This window comes from Oenanthe melanoleuca, chromosome 1, assembly GCF_029582105.1.
Source record: "Oenanthe melanoleuca isolate GR-GAL-2019-014 chromosome 1, OMel1.0, whole genome shotgun sequence".
NCBI lineage: Eukaryota > Metazoa > Chordata > Aves > Passeriformes > Muscicapidae > Oenanthe > Oenanthe melanoleuca.
In genome coordinates this window covers 44,825,050-44,838,868 of record NC_079333.1, presented here as the reverse complement: position 1 = coordinate 44,838,868, position 13,819 = coordinate 44,825,050, and the positions used below count along the sequence as shown (strand labels likewise).

Genomic DNA, 13,819 nt, shown 5'->3' with positions numbered 1-13,819 from the left:
TCCCTGGATTATAAGACTCATAAAATGGCAGTGAGGATAATAAGCCAGAGTAGAGGTAGTGTCATGTGTGAGAAACATTTATGAATGTCACCATGCTTCTCCTAGCGGATTCTGGCCTCCTGAACCCCCTAAATATCCCAGGCCAGTAAAGTGATGCACTTCTCTGGCTTCAAAAGGGAAGAGCCACACAAAATACAAAGATAGCTTTTTTTACCTGTTTTTACAGTCCCTGGTCTTAATATCCCAGCATATGAGGCAAAGGTGAGTTTGGCTTTATGTAACGCATCAAATTTTAGCTGAACAGTAACAGCAAACACAAGGTCTCATTGTTCATTGAGGACTGATTGTACATCCAGGGCCACTTGCAGAGTACTAACCTAAAAGCTCAGAATCCTACCTGCATTTCTGTGCATCAAAAGTTTATAACATGCTGTAGGAAAAAAGTCACGAAGTATCCAGTCCTGTTGCCAGCAGTCTGTGGAATATTTGCAGTTGACTTTGATAGGAGCAAGCCCAGACTCTGAGGCAATTGTAATACCATATTTTAGTATTAGTTTTTATTTATTTTATTTATTATATTTTATTTATTTATTAGAGGGAACATGTGGATAGGTTAGCTCAGGCCTTTTTCATATTCTTTTATTTATTGATAATACTTGATTACTGACAGTTCCATGGGTGCTTTTGCTTCCAAGTGGAGTGACTTAATGCATGGCAACTACCAGCCCCAGAGGAGCCCACGTGTTTCATCATTTCCCACTACTTACAAAACACTTCATTATCCCCCAACTTCAGACCAAGAGTATTTCTTCCATGTTGTATCATATCAGTGTCACACCTCCTTGTGCTGTGCTGCACAAACTGAACTCATTGATCAGAATCCATTCTGTCAAATTTTGAATTCAATATTCACTCTAAGGGAAAAGTAAAACATCTCTTATGGCTTATGGAAAGATAAACATGGAACTTCAGAAGAGATTGAATAATGTGTACATTTCTGTGTTCTTGTCAGTGGGGAAAACTGGTTATAAAAGATTTGAAAATTTCCAAACGTGCTCAGCCTTGAAGTTTGCAATAGTGGGTATGACCTCTTTAAAAGGGAAGAGATGAAGGTCAAAATTTCAAGGTCAAAATTTCAATGTATTTATTTAAATTAAAGAGTGTGATAGTGAATTCAACTGAAAAGATTATAAAAATTAATAGCCTCAAAGCTTTCTCATTTTAATAGCTATATTTTCCCTTCCTTGAAGAGGAGACCAGTCTAATCATTAGCCTAACTAGTTATAGCAACTTGAATCTAATTAATTTCTGTGCAGCTGTTGGTAATCTCACATTGCTGAAGCATAATGTATTTTTAAAATATCCTTGCTACTCATTTCTTTTGACACAGTATGTTGGTGTTGCAAATTATATAACTTTCATGGTTTGTTTTAACAATGTACCATTCTAAGTACATCCTGATAATCTTTACCTTCAGATTTTGGTGTGCTTCATCTTCTTTTGTTCTATTTTTTTTTCTCTTAGCTTCAGATGTGTTTTGAAAGTAGTTTTCATTTTAGCTTCTCATTTTTAGATATTTGGGGCCTAATTCAGCAACACAAAGACCAGAGGACTTGGATGTTCCAGTATTACTATCAAGGCACTGTCATTATAAACAGTGTCAGCAACTTTGTTTCTTATTCCCTATGGAAGGAGCAATAAATATCATACTTTTTAAAAATAAATGCATCTTCATTATATTTTAATTACATACACAGCGGTTATTATTTTTCTGCTAGGGGGAGTTTTACATTGTTTTACATCATTGGCTAAAGATTTTATGTCTGCATGTAAGATTTTTATTAAACTTATAAGAAATTTTTGCCACCTTTGAGCTAAAGAAATATTTTAATTCTGAAGAATTATTTTAATGCTATGAAGCAAGTAGTGTCTCAGCCAACTTGGCTCCATCTTGTTTTTTGGCTTATTGTGCAGTCACATGCAAATCAATATATTCTCATGGGGCACTTGTCCTCCTTTAAGTGGCACAAAAGAGGAAGCTGATCAAAAACTGCCCGTGTGAGAAAGATCCCTGTGTTTTATATTCTTGCTTTGTACAGGTCAAGAAAAAGGGGACTAGATTGTCTCTCCTATGGCAATGTAATTTAGGTATAATAGCCCTGGAGCAGTAGGTGAACCTGGGGAGGGGAAAGGCCCAAATCTCTTCGTGGGGGACTCTAAATTGCACCCTTAAATTTTGATTGCATGTGAGGTGCATAGATTACTCTTTGAATCCTTAAGCTGAAAAAGTAAGAGGACACAGCCAGTCTTGTTACTGTCAGTTTGGAAGTCAATTGAGGAGAGAAGTACCTTTCCAGTATGTGAGGCTGATAAATGAAAATCAAGGAGCTTGAATGGCAATTATTAGCTGAGACTCTCCTCCGGTTTTCAGAGCAGTGCCACGCGTAGCTCAAAGGACAGAGCGGATTCATGTTTTACTCCATGAATATTCAACGAATCCCAGCTCTTTTGTCTCAGTGCCCAGGTCCTGAGCAGTCCCATGGCAGCAGTGTCAGGTCTCTGTAGTCCCATAGCATTGCTGCTTGGGTAGGTTTTGAGTGTTGGGCTGAAGTGGCTGAGCTCTGTTTAATTTGAAGTCGTCCCGACTTCTCATTTCGTATGTATTTTTCCCTAGGTGTTGTGAACCTGAACTAACATGCATACACTGTGCCTTATTTCCCAAATCCTTCAAGGGAGGGCCCTGTGCCTCTCACCTGAGAGGTAAAATTGGGGGTTTGTAGCAAAACAAATGTTCACATCGCTTTTTTTGTTGGTTTTTTTTTTTTTGTCCTTTCCTTGTGGTACAGGGCGAAGCATACCTACCATAAAACTTTGCTGGAGCAAGTTAAGGAGTTGGAAACGAAGACAAGAGAACTGGGAAAAGCCATGCTTCGTGACAGTAATGGAAAGAGGCAAGTCTATGCTAAATATTTAAACCAGACTCTTTCTCTCCCCTCCTTATTTCTCATTCACCATTAAAATCTGATTGTAGACAGGCTAATAAGGCTTCTTCTCCTCTATTATTCATTTATTGCTGTTCCCTTTCATATGTGTCTATTCCCCCCACAGAAACCAGCCCTTCCATTTTCATTTCTCCTGCATTATTGCTGTGAGGCTCTATTGGAAACTGCTGCTCAGTCTCCTGCACAGTGATGTGTAGTGCTCTTACCTGGCCACTGAGCCAGACTGGTTTTGAGAGCACTTTGTTATGTCATCCAAAAAACAAAACAAAACTAAAAAGATAACCATGTCAGGGGAGGGAGCTGTCAACAGCTCAGTATATAAAGACTGTAGCTAAAAGAAGAACTGGCTTAATCCATTGTGCCAGTACTTTATGCAGTTTCACCTTAAGGATTTTTTTATGCTTTTGCTTTTTTTCCCTACAGCTTGCAGGTCTCTTGCCTTCAGGGTTCTCAGTTTCTCGTTGTGCCTCTCCCTTATAACCACACCATATGGACTTGAATATATTGCTATTATTGAACCTTTCATTGTATAGAGAGAGTATGTGTTGTGTGGGAACTTTTGTCTCTGCTGAAAGAAGCTAAAGAAAATCATGGTGGGGCTTTTGCATCCAACAGTTTCATTTACCATCTCAGAATCTGGTTCTGCATCAGCTGGTCAGAAAAGCTCCTCAAGTTCAAAAAGGTTTTAGAACTAACTCTTCTGTTCCTTACACAATATGGCACCACATGACTTACTAAGAAACTACATGATCATTAAACTGGATTTTAGCAAACCTTATAAACTAGCAAACTGAGTGGAATGGGGCTTTTAAAAGATTTTGTTCTTCTGGGGCAGGGTCATCCTTTGAGCCTTTGATGTCTATTCTAAGGTAAACTAATTGCCATATTTTAGCTGCTGCTAAGACAAGTAGATAGTAGATTTTTTTCAACTGAATTTGTGTGTTAATAAGGACTGGTTTTAGGGAAATCTATCAAGCAATGATTTACTGAGATTATGGTAAACTGAAAAGCTTTTAAAAAAGCTTGTATGAACTTTAATGTGTTTATAAGATGTCCTTAGTGACCAGAGTTTGCTTCTCAGAGGCCAAGACAAAGTAAACACAGTGTTATTGATTAAGATCACTTCAAAACACTTGGTATCTTCAGTTTTTGAGTATTTTTTCTGCTGCAACTTTTGGATCCAGCAAAAGAGAATTTATAGATTGTGCTCACTATTCACAGACTCCACATCAAATTATTTTAAAAGACAAGGCAAACTTAGCAGCAACAAAGGCAATTCTATGTCACAATTATAAACAACAAAAACGCTTGATATCAGACATTTAATTAAATCATGGGCCTTGTTCTTAGAGGGTTGAACAGTCATTTTGTAGTCAGTTGAAGCCAAGGCGCTCGGTACCAAAATCAGGTTGGTCTCCCCAGACAAGAGAGGTGTAACCTGGTGATGTGAAGTGCTGGCTGATAGTGTGATTAGATGCCAGGTAAGTGGAAACCAGACCAGCAAAAAACTGATTGTTCCCAGGCACATGGCTCGGGTATGAGCTCTATGAGTTGCCTGGGTGTTGCTGTGGTTCCTATCCATGTATTTATGTGAGGTTACATTGGTGCTGCTTCAAAGCATTTGTGTTTTGCTGCCAGTATTTAATGCCAGCTATTGGCAGAGAGGACCATGAGTCAGCTTTGTGCCTGGTGCATCCCTGGGTTGCAGGGGGGGTTGAATTGCTGTTAACAGCGAGAGAGAAACAGTCAGCATTTGATCTGTTTATATGTGCATGTCTGTGTCTCCAAGAACTTGATGGGTTTCTTCTCTGTTTACACGCTGTCCTGACTTTCTGTAAATTTCATGGCCATGTTGTAATTCATTCATACGCTCCATGTTTTCATAGCCTTTTACTTTATTGCATTCTCACTGCAAACTCTTTCATCTGCATTCCTCCTCCATATAGCTTCACTTCATTCTCGAAACGCTTGCATGGAGATGATGTAAGGAATCCCTTCTGGCCCTCCTTCCCATTTTCCCTCCCCCTTCTTTCCATGCATTTGTTTGTTCTCATTCCTAATTGTTCCCAGATTTTCTGGGTGGTCCATCTGTGAACTAGATAATGGTAGAGTGCCTCTGCCTGCTTGGAGTTGGTGTGCTGTGCTTGTGTTGTGGCCTCCCGACTCCTCTTCAGAGTTGTTCTGTCTTTTATCTCTTTTGTTTGTCTCATGGCTCTTTCACACCTGCTAGAAATCGTGTGCTTGTCCAAAGGGAAGAGTGAGGGTGGGAAAGAAATAGATTGGGAGCTTTCTTCAGTTAGTCTCTCTGATTCATGTTCTTTATTTTTTAAAAATTTCCTTGAAGCTGGTGGAAACATGTGCTAAGATGCATGCTCTGCTCTCCCCTCCTGCCCACAACCCCATCGCTCTTGGGATATTTCTGACATGACACTATGCAGGAAGGGACTCTTCTCATTTCTGATAGACAATAGAGAGCTGTGTAAAAGCTGCATGAGTCTGTCTGTCACCTCAGTCCTTGGTTGGAAGTGTTCCTGAAAACATGCCCATTAGGTGTTGGTTTGCTCAGGCAGCTGTGAAAGATAAGCTGGCTGTCATCAGGGTCTATTTTCCTGGCCTACATAGCAGACACTGTTTTGTTCAGTGTTTTTCACAAACAAACAACAAAAAACTCTCACCCAATTACAGATAAGAGAAGGATTTAGGGAGCTAATTGCTTTTATAATTTCCTAGACCTTAGACAAAAAATGAGGTGCAAGATCTGAATGCTCAGAACTAATCTACTGAACAAAAAGCCGTTTGCAAAGCCTGGAGAGCAGTGAGTGGATCTAGACTTGCACAACAGGATGCCAGCAGTTTGCTGTGACTCAGCTAAATTGCTGTTAAATGTGGGCAGGTATCACCTGGGTCCTTGCTGTGCTTGGGGAAGGAGTTCTGGGACAGCTTTGTGTGCCACTTGATACCTATATATGCATATCCTGTCTCAGAGGATCTTCACCCTGACAGCTGTACTTGCTAGACACATTTCTCTGGGTTAATAAAAAATATCTTCACTAGTGCTCATTATATCTTTCTGAATCTTTGAACAGTTTCTAAAATTGAATTTGCTCGTATTGCTCTAAAAAGCAGGTGCACATTTTTGCTGTACCAAAGGCTGGGAATAAACAGCACAGCAAGTGGTTGTTTGGTCTGTACAGAGTAGAGTGTCAGCACCCTGGGCACTACAGCTGGGTCCCAGAAACCTGGCAAATAGCATTAGTGTGATGCTTGGAGATTATAGCAAGTGTATAGTCTTGAGCTGTAACAGGTCATGCTCTTATTCCATTTTTTGTCTCATCTGGACAGCTGAAAACTTATGTTTGGTAAAAGCAGGGATGATCGCTAAGATAATTCCAAGAGCAGGGAATTCATCAGGGGAAGCATGTAACTGGAAATCTGTCAACTCCAGAAACAGCTTGAGGAGCAGGAGAGTGAGTGTGCAGCAAGGGGCTGTGATGGATCCCATGCCATGCCTCCTGCCTGTGGAAGATGAGTACCCACACTTACCTTCCCCAGCCTGGGCACCTGGCAGTGCTGGGCTGGACTCCAGCCCAGCTGCAACATGAGCACATCTTGGTTAGGAAGGGAGAGGGGCTCCCTGGCACTCTCATGTAACAAAAGGCAGGATTTAACACTAAATTTTCATGAATTTGGAGAGGTGAGAGGGGCAGCTCATGTGCCAAAGCAAACATGGACATGAGGAGACACCTGCCCAGCAGATTTAATCATGTTAACATGTAAGATTTACACAAAGAAAACAAACAAGGTTTGTGTTCAAAAGCAGCATTGAGTTCAGCTGCAGAGATTTTTGTGTCTTTAAATAAGTTTACAACTTCAACCTTGGCTCATAAAGGGCCAAAGCTTCAAGTCCTCATTCACTTTTCACTCCATCTACCCTCTCATTGAAGTCAGCAGGAGTTCAGGTGGAGTAAAGCCTGATTAGGCACCAAAGCAAACTTTACTTTGGAAACCCATGTCACTTTATTGCTCCACTGGCCAACTAATGGAGAGTGAGCAAAGCTGTGCAGCACCCTCCTTGTGACAGTGGATTTCCTGTTCCAGAGGGTTTCTCTGTCTTGGAATTGCCAGAGAGCTCCCTTTGAAAATAGCTTTTTGGTTGTTTTTCTGTCCTGTTATTAATTGGTTGGTGGGCAGGATTAGATTGTTTGATACTGAGGAACAATGGGGCTTTCATGATTTGCATACTTTACAAGGAGCTGAAGGACCTCTCTGGGCTGTTGCAGGGAGGTGCCTGCATCGCTGAAGTATTGGGAAGAATTTCTTCAAATGAGTCAGAAATCTAGGAAGCAGAGTCTTGTCTTGAGCCATGGTGAAGGGAAGTGACACAGACCTAGCGAGATATAGCTGCAGTGTGTGTTTGCACAGCATTTTTCAGTATGCTCCTTTACTCTTGCTGCTCTCAGACACCCACTGGTGATGGCTGTGGTGCCTCTTTCATCTCCATTTCATTAAAAAAGTACCGTTTTTTTTCCAGTGCACCTAAAACAGCAGCTCCCCACAGTCTCCCCATTGTCTGCCTTCAACAAGGAGACACGTTGGTGTAGATTCTCTTTCATTTTAGTGCTTCTCACCAAATCTAATCCTGTTGTTTCGGTGAAAAGTTCATGACCAGCTCTCACCCTGAGAGTGAGTTGTATCATCTATCTTGGCCTTGGTTTTATTTGGAGTGTGAGGGCAGGTGCTGTCTCATTTCAATAGCTGTGTGACCTGGTGGGGAATCAGTGAGCTGACACAGCTCCTGTGGAGATTTCCCTGCTCCACATGTCCCTGGGGAGGAGTAAGAGGGCAACAAGAGAAACCTGCCTTGGGCTTGTGGCTCTGCAGAGAACTGAGTGGCAGGAGCAGAGATGGTAAAACAGACCTAACTTCTAAGAAGTACATGAATGAGGTGAGGACCTGAGGAATAGGCAAGCTTTTCCATTAGGATCAAGAGGAGCGAGGCTTGGGCTCATTGTATTTCAAAGCACTCTGTCTCTGTATTGATGCACCCCAAGTTATATCTGGTAGAATAGGGAGACCATGCCAGTAAGGCCCCTTCACACCAGCAGGTGCAATGAATCTTACTTGAATCAAACCCAGTCTTGTGCTTTCAGCTGGTTAAACACCGTGGGATGTTTAGAGCCAAATTCTTGTTTGATGAATGTGTTGACTTCAATATATTTACTCAGGATAGGCACAACTGTGATCTGAATCCAGCCCATACACTGCAGCTGAGCATAAAATGAGGTTGAAGAGGGGAGAGGTGTATTTTGGGTTTTGAGGTCTCAGCATCCTTTTTATCAATTTTTCCAGATGTTCTTCGCACCATTTCTGGGAAGGAAAGGCGAGATTTCTCCACCAACATACACAAGAAAGTGACTGGCATATTTACGATTTTTCCTTGCAGCTTTTCTAGTAAAAAGATATTAGACTCCTTTTACTAGCAAAAAGCACATAAATTATATCAGTGTGGGGTATTTTTTTAAATTCTTTGATTCCATATGGTAAACATTCATGTATGGAAGGTAGAAAGTGCATAATTTTCTTTTATTCTACGCTTGTCCTTTTCTCTCTTCCTTCTGCCCCATATCAGTGAGGAATCATCACATTATTTCCTTGTTTTAATATGTACCATTTATTTCTGACATTTCTGACCCCTGTGTGTGAGGCACTTGAAATTACCAGGTTTGATTTCACTTTGAGGAGGCTGTGGGGCAGAGCTGGGAAGGGGCAGAGGACAGAAAAGGTTTCAGAACCTGGCCAGAGGGCTGCAGGGGGAGTTACCAGGTTCCCAATGGCACTGGGGACCCAAGTGCCTGCTTGCTAGTGCAAACCAGTTAGAGCTGACATTATCCAGTGCAATTAATTATTTCCCATCCTGCTTGTACCTATCATGTAACCTTGAGGGAGATCCACTGCACAAATAGGGTTAAAACCTGGTGACCTGGAGAAGGATTTAGAACTGTGATCAAATCTGCTATCAAAGTCAAAGTTGATGGAGGTACAGTTTTAGAACAAAGGCCAAACTGAAGTTGTAAATTGAAAAGAAAGATTAGGAAAAAGGAACATTACAAGATGAGAGTTAAAACTGATTAAGGGGCCAATCTCTCTGATGCCTAATCCTGACTTACTGGGTTGGGCACTGAGGATCTCCACAGGGGAGGGAGGAAGAAATCTTCCCTCCAGGCTGCACAGCAGGAGAACTGCTCCATAACAACTGTTCCAGCCTAATGGCTTCAGCAGTCTGCCTGAACCGTGACTCCTCTGCTGGCTAACCCAGTCTCAGAAGAGAGACAGGACAGTCTGCATTCTCTCTGATTTGCAGTAAAGAAAAAAGTGCCAAGTTAAGCATAGCAAGAACAAGAAGACACAAGTTGTATTAGGTGTTAAATATTTAGTGGACAATTACAAAATACTTAAAAGCTTAAAGAAAAGAAATTTGGGTTTTTTCTTTTCAGTTCAATCAAACCTGGGCTGTGCTCTAAGTTGTGTTCATGACACTCTCAAGGTTCAGTTTTTGTTGTTGTCCTGAGCTGTTCTTTAGCTTTTCTGTAAAGAAGAGTGAGAAAAAAGCTGATAGGAGGAGTTTAGAGCTTTTGAAGACAGAAGTAATCTTAACTTCAGTAAAAGTATGTACTTCTATTAAATCATTAAGTTTGGATTTTTTAAAAATACACACACAAAAACCCCAAACCAGAAAAAATCTATACACAGAGATCAAGCATAGAAAACTTCACCCTCCAAGGTGACTACTTGTAAAAAAAAAAATGAGTGAGTAGGAAAAGAATGTTATAATTGCAACTGTATTGCCACCTTATCTGTAAAGGATATGACCAAGAACCAAGTAGAGTAAGTGCAAAGTGAGGCACTTAGGGACAAGAAGTCAACAGCACTGATAGCAAAAGGAGGGTAGCTGAAAAGCAGCAAGCCACACTTAGCTTTTTCTGCTTTCCAGACTGTTAAATTGGGTCACTTCCTCTGTTTTGGAAAGACAGGGCAAAACTGGGCAGCTTCAAGTTTTGTTTTAAATTAGTTGGCTTTAGGACATCTGACAATGGTGATTGCCTTCCACCTCCCCTCCAAAGAAATGCATATACAGGTGCTTAATGTTTGCAGTGCTTGGAAATGGAAGGTACTTTAAGCAGAGAGAGACCTCAGTTATTTTCATAGGATTGTTGCATTTCAGAGGCATGTGATGTTTCATGCTGATGTTTTTAGATGGTATTTTTTAAAGGTGCTTGGTCTTTTTACAGTGGGCTCATCCTGACTGGACACTAGGTGCCCATCAAACCTGCACTGTTATTGCATCTTGGAGCTGGCTGGCATTGGCTCTGCAGGACATAGGGGAAGCTTCTGGCAGCTTCTTCTAGAAGCCACTCCTGTAGCCTCCCACTACCAAAACCTTGCTGTGCAAACCCATTATCATTCTCAGTAGTCTTTGAAAGAAGTTTAGGAATAACGGTCTCAAAGGCTAGAATGTATTGTCCAAGTGATTCTAGGAATCAAAGGAGGATCTGACTTTTCTGCCTTAAGATGTTGTTAATGAAAAAAGAAAATGTAAATCTTTGCTTATCATGAAGAGGAAAGGCTTTGTCCTGCTTTTAGCCATAAATCTTTAAGGACCAACTTGAAGAGGATTCTGTGGATTTAGAGTGGAGAATTTGGCCCCAGAACTCTATGTATGATTGGTGTGCTGCAAATGGGGGCTGGCTGGAGCTTGCAACATGTCTTGGCTTCCATCAGCTGCTGCAGGGTGATTCTGCATGGGTACAAGGTGATGTGGAAAGGTGGGTAGACCTGTGTGCACCTGCCCTGGGCTCTGCTGCTGCTGCACTGGCTGGAGGTGCTCCTTCATACAGACCTCTGGGACACAGAGGGAGAGCTGCTGTTTGGCTGGAGCCAAATCACAACCTGTAACAACAGTGTTCCTTCAGGGCTTTGGTGGGGGCCAGGCATCCATGGGCTTCTGTTGATGTGACTGCTAGGCCGTCTTAATATAGCTTCCCTAACCATTCCTTACCAGCCATGGTCATAGTGGCCCATCTCTGCCCCAGCTGCTCAGCTGGATCAGCTGCACTGTTTGGATCCATGTGTGTGTGAGCTGAAAGAAGTGGGGAGCACTGTCAGGTCCTGCCACTGGATGGTGAGGTCAGGAGCTGCTTTAGGCACCAGTCACTCCACATCCATGGAGCTGCTGCTGAAAGTGTAGGATACTCTCTTAACCTTTTCACATCCAGGCAGGATAAAAAACTTGCAGCTACATGTAGGCTGAGCTCAGTGCCCCGTGTTCTCATGTACTGGAGAGCTGGCTGCTCTCAGTATGCTCCAAGTCAGCCTTTCAGGGACACATATCCAGATACATTTGATGCTTATAAGGCAAACATTTGTCTGGATAATGTGAGGGAAGGTTACTCTGAGGCTTTCACATGAGCTTTGGGAGTACCTGGAGGGAAGCTTGTTGCACTAAAGGTGGCCTGGAAGTGCTACACCATGGCAGAGCATAAGAGCTCAGCTTCTCTGGAAAGCTGGCTGTTGCTGAGCCCTCAGCAAGGACTTGGTACTCCTTAAATCCTGGCAGTCAGCTGGAGAGTCACCTCTGACAGGTAACTTCTGGCACCTCCCAGCCTGCAAGTGGCACAGGCAGCATTTCTGTCTTCATTCCCCTGTGGTTTGTGCCTGGTGACCCCCCTGGTGTTCTAGAAGTGGGTTTTATTAAAGGATTGCTGAATATTTACAGTAAAATGCAAAATAAGTGTGGTTTGGGATGTCTCTTTCAGCTGGATCCAGAGCGATTAAGGAGCAGTGTTTGTAGACGCTGACTCTGCAAAGAAAATGCTGGGATTTTTTTGTTGTTTTACTGTTTATATGCCTCAGACACTTCCTTGTGAAATGCTCCAGAGATTTCCTTTGATTACATTGCAGCTTCATTATCAGTAATGCCTGTTTGCCTTTTAAATTAAAAAGACCTCCTACTCTGACCTCAGAGTAAAACATTCCTGCAGTAGAATGCCAGATAACAAAAAATAACATCTCCTCTTTGTGGATTGAAAGAGAGAAGCCAGCAGAAGCCCCTCATTGCTACTTTTGCAGTTCTGTAGGAAAGTGAATCCTCTCTGTGATGTCTCTGAAGCCCAGAGGATGGAGATACAATTGCTCTCTGAGCTAGTTGGGCCTTTCTTCCACAGCCCTGGGATGTTCTGGGTGTTTAAGCACAGAGTTTTGCTGAACCCTCAGCCTTAGTGTGACTTGCATTTGAGATTATTTGCATGTTTTAATTTAGAATTCCTGGTCTGGAATAATGTTGTTTTTTATGTTCCCTTTATGCTCAGACTATGAGCCTATGCTAGTTATGTCTCTGCCCACTGTATAACTTCTAACAATTCTACACTAAAAAAAGCCTGGGGTTGTTCTGGGGGAATGCCCTCATCCAGCAGGGAGTATCTGAGGAAGAACAATAGGTCTCCTCTGGCCAATTACAAAGGTGTGGCTGCAGCCTCTGCCTGGTACAGGGCTCTTGCCCTTTATCTGCCAGGAATGTGATCAATGCTGTAAGCCTTTAAGCAATGTTATGTTGCATGAAAGGTGAGAGATGGAACTTGTGAATAAATCCTCAGGAATACCTGATATATTTATACATACATATAGCTCCTAGCAGCCAGAGAGGGATCTGCAAACTCTCTTTGCCAGGTGATACTTGGGAAGAAACCATTGTGTTTGAACCTCTGATTCTTTTTCAGAAGACACATAAGGGAGTTTGAGAGCCAAGAGACTGAAATGAAAATCAACAGTCTGCTTGTAAAGGATTTGGTGATTAGGGTGGATCAAAGCTGGAGAGGTCTGCTTCAGACCTTTCTTCGTGCTCTTTTTATTTTATGTTTATGTGATTTTCAGTGACAGAAATATGTCAGCAAGAAACAGCAAACTTTTGTGTAAGTTATTGTTTGAAATGCATAGCAGAGATCAATTGTTATGTTTTAATTCTAAAATTTAAAAAGAGAGAGAAGAGTATCCTCTTTATCTCTCAAAATTTAATACACAGAGAAAGATGACAAGGACAGAAACTTCTTAGTCTTTTACCTTGTGTTTAGCCACGTGGCACATTTTGCAAAAACTTCTCCTCCCGTCCCTCATTCTTTCTCATCCCTGCTGTCCCAGTGAGAGGGCAACACGTTGCAAGATGTTTCCTCCAACAGGAGAATAATGCTGGCCAGCCAGATAGCAGAGTATGTTCCAGTGGAAGCAGAGAGACTTAACAACGGTTACCTGCTGTTTCTTTTGAAAATACATATGGGTAGGAGGGAGGCTGTGGAGTTAAGGACAGAACTTCAGCCTAAGCTTTGGAGGATTTTCTGGTTTAAACCAAGCTGATCAATATTTACCTGTGGCTGTCTGCTGCAGCACCACTGTAGGGTAGAAGAACCAGTGATGCTGCACCTGCAGGCAGTATAGTGAGGACTTTGTGAGTGTTCAGAGGAGAGGGAAAAGAGCTTCAGCTTTCTTTTCCTCTGGGCTTACCCACGGACATTGAGTATCTTGCACTGGAGAGCCAAGCTTCTGCCATGAGTTCCTGGCATGCTTTTGACACAGGAGTAGCAGCTGGGCAATGTGCTTGTGTGCTTTAGTTGGGTCATCTCTAGAAGCCCTGGTAAGGCTTCACTAGGCTCCTCAATTCTTCCTTCTGGAAAGGGGAAAAGCAGAAACAAACCAAATAATTTCAAATGTCTGTATCCATCTGAATTCTCCATAATCCAGAGGGGCAGTGAGTTAAAGCCAGTGGCAAC

The 13,819-nt window shown here is 42.1% G+C and overlaps 1 protein-coding gene across 2 annotated transcripts in view; it reads left to right on the top strand.

The window, feature by feature from the left end:
- ATP8A2 (ATPase phospholipid transporting 8A2) overlaps positions 1-13,819 on the top strand; it is a 314,082-nt gene that overhangs the window by 283,281 nt on the left and 16,982 nt on the right. For both annotated transcript variants that reach the window (XM_056495071.1, XM_056495079.1), the window contains one exon: positions 2,847-2,951. In XM_056495071.1, the coding sequence (XP_056351046.1) occupies positions 2,847-2,951 (105 nt within the window). The remainder of the gene's footprint in view (positions 1-2,846; positions 2,952-13,819) is intronic.